A 12,465-nucleotide genomic window follows, 5' to 3' on the forward strand; every position below is an offset into this window, starting at 1 on the left:
AAAAGACTCAGCGTATTAAAAACTTATGATATGCGAATAAACGATCCAGCAATCTATGGAATAAACGATCCAGCAATCTATGGATATCAAAACTCAACGCAAAAACCGGCTGATGGTACAAACTTCCAGGGAAATCTACACAATCACCACTTCCATCCCTGCTTACCGGCTAGATCCAGACGCGCGCCCAATAGTAAACACAACCACGATGACAACAGCGAGCAAACCAATTGCACCAGGCAACAACAAGTCGTTGGGTACACCGGGAACGACCTCGGGCGCCTGCTGAGGCGCAGCCTGGGCCCTCCTGCTCTTGGGCGCATCCTCCTCCTCCTCGTCGTCGAAGAACTGCTTGCGCTCCCTGAGCACACTCTCGGGGGGCGAAACGGGCCTGGCGAGCGCGGGTTGGGGGTTGACTTCAGCGGGCATGGGCGGCTTCTCTGGATCGTGGACGAATAGATCGACTTTCTCGCGGTGCGCGTGGCGGGAAAGGCTGATTGCTTCGACAAGATCGTCGTAGGTGGTGATGCTTACTGTATCGCCCTCGTTGTCAAGGTAGCTCAGCGCAAAGCCGGCCTTGGAGATTGCGCCGTCTTCGAACGTGGGTGTGCCGCCGATCGAGTCGACCTCCGATCCCAGCTTGCCGGCTACGTGCGCTACGAGCGCTTCGATGCCAGCCGAGGCTGTGACCTGCAGGCGGTGCACGCGTCCGCTGGGAGCCTTGAACTTGAACGGGAACGGGATGTCTTCTACGGCAGTAGGGTGTGCGCTGGCGACTGCTGACGGAGGTGGAGATTCGCCGTGGTGCGAGGCGGATTCGTTGGGGAGGACACTGTCGCCGCGGTCCATCATATGCGGGCGATCGTTATGAGACATCATCGATCGCGCGTCCGGCGTGCCCGGCATGCGACTCGAGCCGTCGCCGGACATCATCGACTCCGTGTCGTTGTCAAGCGACAACCAGAACTTGTTCCATGCCGGACCTTCGCTGTCTCCTGTGTTGATGTTGTTGATCTGCGTCAAATTAGCATACGATTTCTCTCACGCATGGAAGCGTCGTACCTGATCAAGTGTAGCGTAAGTGAGCTTCAGGACGTCGACCATACCAACAATCTCGCCCGCCTCGCTCATAACAGGCAAATTCAGGTAGTGACCATCGTGCATCTTGCGAAGAGCCGCCTGGATGCTCATATCCATGGGCGCAAAGTCGGGGTGAGGTGTCATAACCCTTACGACACTGCATGTCACTGGGTCGAGACCGGCGGCAATGACACGGAGGACGACATCCTTGCTGGTGAAGATACCAGTGATTGAACCCTGATCTTGGACAAGAACGGCGGTTGTGTGGTTCTCCTTCATGAGCTCTGCGGCCTCCTTGACCGATGTCCTGACAGACACAGTTGTAGGTGGCAGTCCGTTGAGGACTGATTCCAGCGTAGGACCAGACATCTTTTGGCGAATAGCCTCGACGTACTGGATGATCTGCTGGGGCTGGCTCGAGCCCATCTCGGCTTGTACACCCTCCAAAGCATCGTAGAGCTTGCGAGAAGAGCTGTATGCGCGCTCGAGCTTCTCCATAGCGTCGTAGAAGCACTTTGTGATGTCGAGGATTCCAGCGATGTCGTGGTTCTCGTCCATGACCGGCAAGTGACGGAAGCCCTTGCGGACCATAAGGTCGAGCGCATCCGTTGCGCTGGTATCTGTCTTTGCGCAAAGAGGGTTCTTGGTCATGATCTCAGCAATTGTAACGCTCTGCGCCTTCTTGCCTGCGCCAACGACACGAAAAGCCAGATCTTTGGCAGTGAAGATACCGGCGACATGGTCGTCTTCGTCTGTTACAAGCACGCAGTCTTCCCTCTTCGCGGCCATGAGCTGTGCGGCCTCTGCGACAGTCGTCGAAGCCTGGATCTGGAGAGCTGGGCTAGGCTTCAGGGCCAGGACTGTGCCCGGAGGGGCTTTGCGTGTTGGGCGCACCCGGCCGCCAGGGTTCTTCTTCTTGTTCAGATCCGTCTCGATCTTGCGGCGGATGGCCTACAGATTGAGCGGTGAGCAGCCGTCCGTGGAGTGACAAATGATAGTATTTACCTCGTCCCTTTTGGACTGCTTTGCACGGCTGGCGCTGAGTGTGGAGAGGCCAGCATCGCTGCCAGCGACGTGTGAGGCGTGGGTCTCGAGGGCCGGACGGGGGATGCCAGACGGGCTGTCGACGAACTGGGCTCGTGCAGGCTGATTGCGGTTCTTAGGGGTACCGCGCATGGTACCGGTGTGCGACATGACGGCGGTGGTCTCTGCTGCTTCGCTGGCAGATCAGATGGATGCTGTGCGTGGCTGAGCCAGTAGCAGCGGAGTGTAATGCTGGCAGTGTGTTGCGGAGAGGGTGGAAGGATAAACAACGCGTTGCCGAGCGCTAGTCACGGGCTCGAGCAAAGGGTCTGAGGGTCTGAGGGTCTGCAACGGGTGAACTGTGCATGCAGATAGGGGATGGGGTGCGTATATGAGGCTTTCACTTGGTCGTGGTCTGGATGCAGGCATCGTGCATAGCTGCATCTGTTGTTGCTAGCCTCTGCGGCTGCTGTGCATCTGTTCCAAAATCGTATGCAGCGAGGTGCTGCCCATGATATCGCTGGGTGCACTTGTTTGACGTGTAGCCTGCAAGGGACCCTCAAGGCAGTACACTCTGTTCGGATTCACGAGGCATCACCGCAGGTCTATGTCAAACTCTTGCGTCGATTGCTGCAGGATGCTCATTGTCAAGCCAATTCACTGGCCAGGGGACAAAGCATCAACTGGTGGTCAAAGCCAGCCGAAGCCAGCAGCCAATCAGCCCGGCGTCGCAGCTGTTGCTGTCAACACGGATCCCTGTCTCGCATTTTTGTGTTTTGGCGGGGGCAGCGGCCGCGCCTTTGCTCTTCCAAGAAATTTCCACAGCAACCGTACAATAGTCGCAGCCTGGAAGTGCCCTCGTACGGCTTCTCCTCCACGCACACTTCAACGAGCTTCGCCGTCCGCGCAGAAGCACCGCTTTCAACAGGAAGGCGCTGACGACCACGCGCGCACCCACCCCACCATCGCCGCCGAATCCCTTGCCTTCTGCTGCACCCAACGCTCATTGCCACCACTACCACGGGCGCCGCCCGCAATACCCACGAACCTCATACACCATGTCGGTCCTCCCGGCCGAAGTACACACCGCCCTTGCGAATCTGCTGCGAGGCCTCCAGTCGCCCGACAACGTGCAGCGCACCACGGCCGAGCAGCAGCTGAACGAGGAATGGGTCGCCCAAAGACCAGAGGTCCTCCTCATGGGCCTGTCAGAGCAGATTGAGCTGGCACAAGAGACCGCCGTACGTCGTGGAAAGACAAGGCAGCTCCGTCTTGGTTACTGACCAGCTTACAGACCCGTACATTCGCCGCTGTTATCTTCCGGCGCCAATCATCCAAGCCTCGCAAGACCCAGTCAGGCCAGACCGCAGACCTGTTCTTGACTCTCCAGGCACCTGAGCGCGAGGCTATCCGCGCAAAGCTGCTGCAATGCCTGGCCAACGAGGCCGACAACTCAGTCAGATCCAAAGTTGGCGACGCAGTTGCTGAGCTCGCACGACAGCACACAGACGAAGGTAGACTTGATTCGCCACACTACACCATAACTATCCTGACAGAATCGTGTAGGTGTTGCATGGCCCGAGCTGCTGGGCGCATTGTTCCAGGCCAGCCAGTCGTCCGTTCCTGCTCAGCGTGAGAACGCATTCAGGATATTTTCCACAACCCCTCAGATCATCGAAAAACAGCACGAGGACGTCGTCATGAGCGCCTTCAAGGGCGGATTTGCGGACAGCGAGACCTCCGTACGAATCTCCGCAGTCGAGGCATTCGCTTCTTTCTTCCGCTCAATCACGAAGAAGGCCCAGTCCAAGTACTTTGGCCTTGTACCCGAGATCTTGAACATCCTCCCACCGATCAAGGACTCCAGGGATGCAGAGCTACTCACCAAGGCACTCATCTCCCTCATCGACCTCGCTGAGGTGGCACCCAAGATGTTCAAGCCGCTGTTCAACAGTCTTGTACACTTCAGCATCTCCGTTATTCAGGACAAGGAGCTTGGTGAGACCGCTCGCCAGAACGCTCTGGAGCTCATGGCCACTTTCGCAGACAATGCACCGCAGATGTGCAAGAAGGACCCGAACTTTACCAATGACATGGTCACACAATGTTTGTCGCTGATGACTGATGTCGGCGCGGACGACGATGATGCTGAGGAGTGGAACGTCTCTGAGGATCTTGACGAGGAGAGTGACTCCAACCACGTTGCTGGAGAGCAGTGCATGGATCGTCTGGCCAACAAGCTCGGGGGACAGGCTATCCTGCCTCCCACATTCAATTGGCTGCCTCGCATGATGACTTCATCGGCATGGAGAGACAGGCATGCGGCTTTGATGGCCATCTCTGCTATCTCGGAGGGCTGCCGTGAACTGATGATCGGGGAGCTTGACAAGGTCTTGGATCTTGTCATCCCTGCTCTGCGCGATCCTCACCCTCGTGTGCGTTGGGCCGGCTGCAACGCTGTCGGTCAGATGAGCACTGACTTCGCAGGAACCATGCAGGGCCAGTACCACCAGATCGTCCTGCCTAACATTATCCCAGTTCTCGAGTCTTCGGAGCCTCGTGTGCAGGCGCACGCTGCTGCCGCCCTTGTCAACTTCTGCGAGGAGGCCGAAAAGGACATCCTTGCGCCATACCTGGACCAGCTTCTCAACCATCTCCTCATGCTACTGCAGAGCCCTAAGCGCTTTGTCCAGGAGCAAGCACTTTCGACCATCGCGACCGTCGCCGATTCCGCCGAGACTGCCTTCGGAACCTACTACAACACCCTTATGCCTCTTCTCTTCAACGTCCTGCAAGAAGAGCAGTCTAAGGAGTATCGTCTTCTGCGTGCGAAGGCTATGGAGTGCGCAACACTCATTGCGCTCGCTGTTGGAAAGGAAAGGATGGGGCAGGACGCTCTCAACCTGGTGCAGCTTCTTGGTCGCATTCAGAACAGTGTTACTGAGTCCGACGATCCACAGGCATCTTACTTGCTCCACTGCTGGGGTCGCATGTGCCGTGTGATGGGTCGCGAGTTTGTGCCCTTCCTGGCCGGCGTCATCCCTCCTCTGACCGAGCTTGCCGGTGCCAAGGCCGACATCCAGCTACTCGACGATGAGGACCAGGTTGCTCAGATCCAGGATGAGGAGGGCTGGGAGCTTGTCCCCTTGAAGGGCAAGGTCATTGGTATTAAGACCAGCATTCTCGACGACAAGCACATGGCTATTGAGCTCATCGTCATCTACGCCCAGGTCCTGGAAGACGCTTTCGAGCCATACGTCAACGACATCATGGACAAGATTGCTCTGCCCGGTCTGGCATTCTTCTTCCATGACCCTGTTCGTGTCGCATCCGCAAAGTGTGTTCCCGCTCTCCTGAACGCCTACAAGAAAGCGCACGGCCCAGAGTCGACACAGCTTGGTCAGCTTTGGGAGCGCACTGTTGAGCGCGTTCTCGAGGTTCTCAGCACCGAGCCCGCAATTGACACTCTTGCAGAGATGTACCAGTGCTTCTACGAGTGCTTGGAGTGCATTGGCAAGAACTGTCTGACCCAGACTCATATGGGCGCGTTCATCGAAAGTGCCCGCACTGTCTTGGTCGACTACCAGGAGCGCGTGAAGGACCGCCTTGAGGAGCAGGCTGAGAACGAGGATGGCGAGGAGGCTTCTGAGGAGATGTTGTTTGCCATTGAGGATGACCAGAACCTCCTGTCCGATATGAACAAGGTGAGTGCTTGCAATGCTTTCGCTGCTGATATCATCTGACTGACACGTGCAGGCCTTCCACACCATCTTCAAGAACATGGGCACACAGTTCCTGCCCCACTGGGAGAAGCTGATGGAGTTCTACTCAAGCGCTATCGTCAACCCTGATCCCACACAGCGCCAGTGGGCTATCTGTATCTTCGATGATGTTCTTGAGTTTGCCGGGCCCGAATCATGGAAGTACAACCAGCAGATCATCCAGCCGCTCATTGCTGGTATGCAGGACGAGGTACCCGCCAACCGACAGGCTGCTGTCTACGGCGTTGGTGTCGCTGCGCATAAGGGTGGTGAGGCTTGGTCAGACTTCGCCGCTGCCTCTCTCCCTACACTTTTCCAGGTCTGCCAACGACCCAATGCCCGTGACGACGACGATGTCTTCGCCACAGAAAACGCGTCCGCAGCCATTGCTAAGATCCTACTTCACAATACCGCCAAGGTGCAGAACTGGCAAGACGTTGCTACCGCTTGGGTCGACACTCTCCCCATTGTCAACGACGAGGAGGCAGCACCTTTCTCATACAGCTTCCTTGCCAAGCTCATCGAGCAGCAGAACCAGGCTGTATTCTCTCAGCCAGCCAAGGTTTTCACATTCACCGTGCAGGCTCTCGAGGCCGAGACACTACAGGGCACCACTGCCACACATGTTGTCAACGCGGTCAAGAGCCTCATCCAGGCCACCAGCACAAATCTCGGTCAGGTCGCCGGCAGCCTTACCCCCGAGCAGCAGCGTACAGCACAGGCCTACTTCAGCTAGGAGCTGAACGGGTACAAGGTCGCACAACCGAAATGGCCGAGTAGAAATTAGGGATCGAAGGCCCGATAGCCGGAAATTCGCGCCACCAAAACCTGGACATGTCGCGGGTGTTCTTCAAAGCGTCAGAGGAGGAAGTAAAGGCATAGGGCGGCGTTTGCGTTCATGTTATGAATGATGGAGATGACGGAAGGGTGTACTTGGTTAGACTATTTTATCACAGATTCCCCCGTTCCCCCAAGGACTATGGTCCAACATATGTAGAAAAGTGCATAAGATTTTACAAAGTTCAAAGCTCTTGCTGCTCACGATGTTCTCCAATGGTACGAATAACATTGCCGCATTTGAAGTTCGTGCATTGGTCTTCACAGACGAAACTCGAATCCGCAGTCCGCCATTTGTGCTCTCAGCTCGGCCGTACCAACTGCTGTGTCAACCAATCCTCGAGCCTCCCCTTCGCTGCCTCGATCAACATGACAAACTTCACGGGACCACGCTTGATCTATCCCCCCTGCTCCACCAGCGGCTCGTCCAGCCCGACTTCACACACCTTCTGCGGCGACCTCAAGAACCCTCTCAACCGGAAGAGAAGGACTAGACCGCCGTCGGAGTGGGGGACGGAGGCATGTTGGCTGTGGAACACGGATTTGAGTTGCAGACTGTGTTTGTACGACTCGCGGTCGTGGCCTGCTGCTTCTTCCTCGGTCCCGATGAGCTCCCAGTGGTCATCTGAGATGCGCTCACGAGTCACTGTCATGTAAGAGTCAGATCCAAGTCCTGGGAGGTACGTAGTGTTGTGATCGTATTGTACGGGCTTACCATCGCCTCGCTGAGCTCAAAGAGCTGGACAGGCCTCCTGGTCGGAGTGTCCGGACAATTTCTGCCATCTTTCGATCGTCTCATCGGATGGGTACTCGGAGGCAAGCTGTGCGTCAGCGGCGAGAGCGAGTCGCTCGAATTCCCTCCCAGCGCTCGTCATCTTCCATATTGTTGATGATACGCAGCTGTTTGACGACAAAGTTCTGAGGATTAGGCTGATGAACGAAGGCGACCTTACTGTAGTGCGTGGGTGAGTCAATGGTGAGTCGTACTTCCAACGGTACGAACTTTCGTGCTGAAGCTGGCCATTTTGTACCCAATAAGAGTCAGGAGCCATGGATGGATGGTGTTGCCTTGCAGGTATGACGTAGCGTGGGCAGGTACAATCCAGTCATCGGGCAGGTGAGGTCGCGTGGGATAGTGCCGCGTATCAAACAGCTTCTCTGCAATGAGCTGTGTTACTGCCACTGCTCTCACTACAAAGCTTCGTATCCGTAAATATGCAGTAAACATGCAGTAAACATGCACGAACATGAGTGAATTGCTGGCTAGCCATAGTGTTGAATCGAAATGGGTATCTTATTTTGCTTCCCGCTTGCTTTTGTCGCAATATATGTCTATGCTGCAGCTTGCGCTTGTTGTTGCTGTTGCTGGGCGGCGTTCTGTATCTGGATAATCTGTACGAGGGGTGAGTACAGGACGTTGCTCTGCACGAGTGCACATGGCATACCTCAACCTTGAGCTTCTCGCTCTTATCCTGGATGCCCGTGATCTGTGTCTCAAATCGCCTGATCTCCTTCTCGATGAACTCTAGACGGCCGTTCACCGACATGAGCGCCTCTGTCTTGTCTTGCTTCAGAAGTACGGGGCCAATCTGCTTGTAGATATTCGCCTCATCGTCAAGGAGGTCAAATTCCTGCACACCGATCTTAGTCCCAATACTCGCCACTACATACTAGGTGGCACACCTTCTTGACAGTCGTATTCTCCTGCTGCTGCGACTCGAGTTTCTGGCGTGCCTCTACAGCCGTTCCGAGCTCTGCATTGCGATCAGTGGATGCTCGCTTCCAAACTCTGCCTTCTCTTACCTGCCTGCAGGCTCTGGTAGCTCTCGGACAGCTCCTGGAGCTTCTTCTGGACCTCTGACATGATTTGTGGTTGCTGAGTAACAGCTTGCCAAAAGTTTCCACTTGTTAGTCCGCGCGGAGCACGCGAAGGTGGGATGTCGGGCCAACTGCACTGGGCCTAGCGAACCGCGGGGCTGGAGTCGCGCCTTGGCCGAGTGTATGGAGGCCGTGGTAAAGACTCCCACACTTCCCTGCACTCCGATAAAGCTCGTCCTGCCTCCTGCCAGACCTTCCACTGCTGAAGGGAGAGCCAGTACGCTGCGTTGTGCGTTGCCTAGGAGCCGGAAGCAACAGTGACGAGCAAGCAACAACTTGCCCCACCGAACGCATCGAACGCCGTCAGAGCACCAGCTCGCACTCGCCCGCCAACGCGACGCACATCCGCATATAATACATTTCTGGAGGTGACTGCGGTACACAGCCCAGCAGAAGCGCGAAAATGAGCCAGGCAGACTTCCTGGGGCGTGCCATTGAGCAGGTCAAGAAGGCTATCGAGACCGACACGGCAGGCGACTATGAGGCAGCGTACCAGCAGTACTACAGCGCGTGTGCGTAGCCAGCCTCCTCCCAAAACGTGCCAAATAAATGCTGACATTCTACAGTGGAGTTGTTCATGCTCGCCCTGAAATGTGAGCTGCACCCAACCTCGGTTCCATGGCAGTAACTATATGTCGAAAGCAGCACACTAATGTTGGGCAGGGGAGAAGAACCAGAAGTCAAAGGATATGATTCGTGGCAAGGTCGCTGAGTACATGGAGCGCGCCGAGAAGCTCAAGCAGCACTTGAACCAAAACGACCCTGCGAATCGCAAGAAGCCTTCCGCCATGGGCGCAAACGGCAAGTCGGCTGGCGGCAGCGGAAAGGCTGGCAAGTACGTGAAGACCAGTTACGCCATGTACACGGATGTCTAATGCTGACGTGACATCTCAGGGATGAAGAAGACGGCGAACAGGACGCCGACTCGAAGAAACTCCGCGGAGCGCTCTCCGGCGCCATCCTCACAGAGAAGCCCAATATCCGGTGGGAGGACGTCGCAGGCCTGGAGGGAGCTAAAGAGGCGCTGAAAGAGGCTGTCATATTGCCCATAAAGTTCCCCCACCTGTTCACCGGCAAGCGACAACCGTGGAAGGGTATCTTGCTATACGGGCCGCCTGGTACTGGTAAGAGTTATCTCGCGAAGGCGGTCGCTACAGAGGCGAACAGCACGTTCTTCAGTGTTTCGAGTTCCGACCTGGTCAGCAAATGGATGGGAGAATCAGAACGGTGCGCCAGCCAACAAGTATACCATGGACTTCACTAAATCTTCGCAGACTCGTCAAGCAGCTTTTCGGCATGGCCCGCGAGAACAAACCCTCCATCATCTTCATCGACGAAATCGACGCCCTCTGCGGCCCCCGCGGCGAAGGCGAATCCGAAGCCTCGCGACGTATCAAAACGGAGCTGCTCGTACAAATGGACGGAGTGGGCAAGGACTCAAAGGGCGTGCTGATCCTCGGCGCAACAAACATCCCCTGGCAACTCGACTCGGCCATCCGCCGCCGCTTCCAAAGACGCGTACACATCAGCTTGCCCGACACACCGGCGCGCATGAGGATGTTCGAGCTGGCAGTGGGCAACACACCGTGCGAGCTCAGCCAGGCCGATTATCGACAACTTGCAGACCTGTCAGAAGGCTACTCGGGCTCGGATATAAGTATTGCGGTGCAAGACGCGCTGATGCAACCTGTTCGTTTAATTCAGACAGCGACACATTACAAGCCTGTAGGTTTACTTCTCGTATAACGTCCCACAAGTAGCGGCTGATTAATGGGTTGAACAGGTACAAGTCGACGGCGCCCAGAAATGGACTCCCTGCTCACCCGGCGACCCACAAGCAGTCGAGAAGTCGTGGACAGAACTCGACGGCGATGAGCTCCTTGAGCCGCCTCTCAAGGTCCGCGATTTTGTGAAGGCGATCAAGAGCAGCAGACCGACGGTCAGTGGAGAGGATCTGTCAAAGAACGCCGATTGGACAAAGGAGTTTGGAAGTGAGGGAGCGTAAACGTGGCGCTTTTGGAGGCGTGGTGAGAGATAAGATGGTTCTTGCAATTCAAATGATTGACTTGGGGCATGTGTAGCGTGTCTATTCTATACCGCAAGGGCGGCATGGCGTTTTGAGAAGAGACATCCATGGTTGGCGCATAAACAAATGAACATCATGATGAACCACCTACTTAGTTGTATGGAATAGCCGTACTTCTTTAACGTACAGCACAGTGTAAGCACATGGGTTTGGCTTTCAAAGCACGTCGTGGCAGAATCTCGAGCAACAGTGAGGATGAAGTCGCAAAGACGTAGAGCCAAAGTCATATTAACCAATATTCATTCATGGCCTTGAGGCTCAGTATCGTAGAATTACAGGTCGACAGTCAAGACTGTCCAAGGGTATCATATCACCATCCTCTCGCCACAAAGACGAAACATCTAGTGCTGAGCACCTAGTGCTTTCCAAGACCGAGCGCGCCCTTGACTTTGTCGCCAACAGATTCGTGGGTGGAGCCGTGGGCGCTGTTGTCCTTGGTGCGGCCGACCTTGTCGCCGAGGGACTGAGCGGTGGTCTTCTCGGAATCTAGGAGAGTGTTAGTAGAAGGTCTTCACGCAGGACACGAGGTGGGGAGAGGCGTACCAGGCTGGACCTCACGAGCCGTCTTGTCGGCGGCGCCGGTGATGCTCTCCTTGGTCTTGTCGAGGGTGGACTTAGAGGAGTCGGGGGTGAGCTTCTCGCCGGCCTTGGTGTGGAAATCCTTGCGTGCTGCCTCAGACATGTTGATGGTTGTTTGGTGGTTGGCTTTGTTGAAGTGTAGGTGTAGGTTTAACTTGTAGTAATGGAGTTGTGAGGTTGTTGATGAATGCTATTCCTGCGTCAAAGGCACTGTTTATATGTGCTTCGTGGAGGCAAGACGTATCCAGCTACGTCATGTCCACAGCCACACTTTCCACCCTTCCATGTCATGGTAAACGTGGGCAGTTGCAAAGCAAGCACGTGTTCGACGATCATCCAGTCGCGGCTTCACGATCTGCCTGTGAGCAGGCACGCTGCAAGACGTCATACGTCGGCTGACAGGCACTGCGATACCAATCGCAGATTCGACTGGTGGGATTCATTTGCTTGCTTATGAATGCGATTCAGTGTGACAGGGGTTTCGGAAGCATGAGCGACACATTCGAACCATGTTTGCTGCTGAGTATTCTTGTGACCCTGTGAGGTCATGGCATCATCTTGATGCTCAGGACAGGCCTCCATGATGGCAATGTGGCCTTGGAATATCCGCCTGGCAGAATTTGATCGTTGCTCAAGTCGTGGCCTGAAGCTTTCGAAGCTTGGAGGCTTATGCGAGATTGAGGGCGGGCCGTTGCGTTTGGCAGGCGCGCCCCACATGGCAGTGACGTCATACAGAGTCGAAGGATTGGAAGATGAAGTCTCTTACGGGCGCGTAGTAGGCAATCCTGTTTGTACAGGCGAGTCCAACTCTTTGTTTTTCTATATGTTCATAATGGCAGCTTCATGCATCTGGGCCTTGGCCGTGTACTGTCTTTTCCTGAGAGATTTGGACAGCCGGTGCTGGTGACCTGGAACCTACAACCTTGCATGCTCAGTCTCCAATGCAAGTTTGAAAAACGACCGTCGTCCCTGAGCAGCTTCTGTGTAGATTTAGCTCTAGTGACTGTCTGTATGAAGGCATTCAAAACAGAATCTTCAAAAGAACGGTGTGGGATAGACAGCAATCAACATCAGGTTCTCAGAATAAAGTCCAACCATTCTCAGCCCTATCGGGATTGCGTCCGGCATTTCAACTACGTTATCGTCGGTTGTCCTATTCCTGAACTTCAGCGTTCGATCCAATTGGTCTCGGAGCTTGACCCTGCATCGGGTCTTGACATT

At 55.3% G+C, this 12,465-nt stretch overlaps 6 protein-coding genes across 6 annotated transcripts; 2 read left to right on the forward strand and 4 right to left on the reverse strand.

The window, feature by feature from the left end:
* Positions 1-8: 8 nt before the first annotated feature.
* M421DRAFT_420205 (CBS-domain-containing protein) lies at positions 9-2,573 on the reverse strand. The gene is made up of 3 exons (XM_033592395.1): positions 2,086-2,573; positions 1,063-2,031; positions 9-1,014 (listed from the first exon to the last, which is right to left on the reverse strand). The coding sequence occupies exons 1-3, from the start codon at positions 2,272-2,274 to the stop codon at positions 163-165; spliced, it is 2,010 nt and encodes a 669-aa protein (XP_033449222.1). The 5' UTR covers positions 2,275-2,573; the 3' UTR covers positions 9-162.
* Positions 2,574-2,905: 332 nt separating this feature from the next.
* On the forward strand, positions 2,906-6,899 carry M421DRAFT_420206 (ARM repeat-containing protein). Its single transcript, XM_033592396.1, has 4 exons — positions 2,906-3,344; positions 3,398-3,617; positions 3,670-5,807; positions 5,860-6,899. The coding sequence occupies exons 1-4, from the start codon at positions 3,162-3,164 to the stop codon at positions 6,598-6,600; spliced, it is 3,282 nt and encodes a 1,093-aa protein (XP_033449223.1). The 5' UTR covers positions 2,906-3,161; the 3' UTR covers positions 6,601-6,899.
* A 200-nt stretch (positions 6,900-7,099) lies between these two features.
* On the reverse strand, positions 7,100-7,725 carry M421DRAFT_4799 (uncharacterized protein; the record flags this gene model as incomplete). Its single annotated transcript, XM_033594734.1, has 2 exons — positions 7,100-7,347; positions 7,689-7,725. The coding sequence occupies 2 exons, from the start codon at positions 7,723-7,725 to the stop codon at positions 7,100-7,102; spliced, it is 285 nt and encodes a 94-aa protein (XP_033449224.1).
* A 215-nt stretch (positions 7,726-7,940) lies between these two features.
* Positions 7,941-8,784, reverse strand: M421DRAFT_420208 (Prefoldin beta-like protein). Its single transcript, XM_033592397.1, has 4 exons — positions 8,505-8,784; positions 8,385-8,455; positions 8,147-8,332; positions 7,941-8,093 (listed from the first exon to the last, which is right to left on the reverse strand). The coding sequence occupies exons 1-4, from the start codon at positions 8,563-8,565 to the stop codon at positions 8,034-8,036; spliced, it is 378 nt and encodes a 125-aa protein (XP_033449225.1). The 5' UTR covers positions 8,566-8,784; the 3' UTR covers positions 7,941-8,033.
* Positions 8,729-10,831, forward strand: M421DRAFT_420209 (vacuolar sorting ATPase Vps4). The gene is made up of 6 exons (XM_033592398.1): positions 8,729-9,091; positions 9,146-9,172; positions 9,243-9,414; positions 9,474-9,806; positions 9,854-10,304; positions 10,363-10,831. The coding sequence occupies exons 1-6, from the start codon at positions 8,983-8,985 to the stop codon at positions 10,582-10,584; spliced, it is 1,314 nt and encodes a 437-aa protein (XP_033449226.1). The 5' UTR covers positions 8,729-8,982; the 3' UTR covers positions 10,585-10,831.
* A 189-nt stretch (positions 10,832-11,020) lies between these two features.
* M421DRAFT_4802 (Chaperone/heat shock protein) lies at positions 11,021-11,347 on the reverse strand (the record flags this gene model as incomplete). The annotated part of the gene is made up of 2 exons (XM_033594736.1): positions 11,021-11,151; positions 11,209-11,347. The coding sequence occupies 2 exons, from the start codon at positions 11,345-11,347 to the stop codon at positions 11,021-11,023; spliced, it is 270 nt and encodes an 89-aa protein (XP_033449227.1).
* Positions 11,348-12,465: the final 1,118 nt, after the last annotated feature.

Source organism: Didymella exigua (genome assembly GCF_010094145.1).
Source record: "Didymella exigua CBS 183.55 unplaced genomic scaffold M421scaffold_12, whole genome shotgun sequence".
NCBI lineage: Eukaryota > Fungi > Ascomycota > Dothideomycetes > Pleosporales > Didymellaceae > Didymella > Didymella exigua.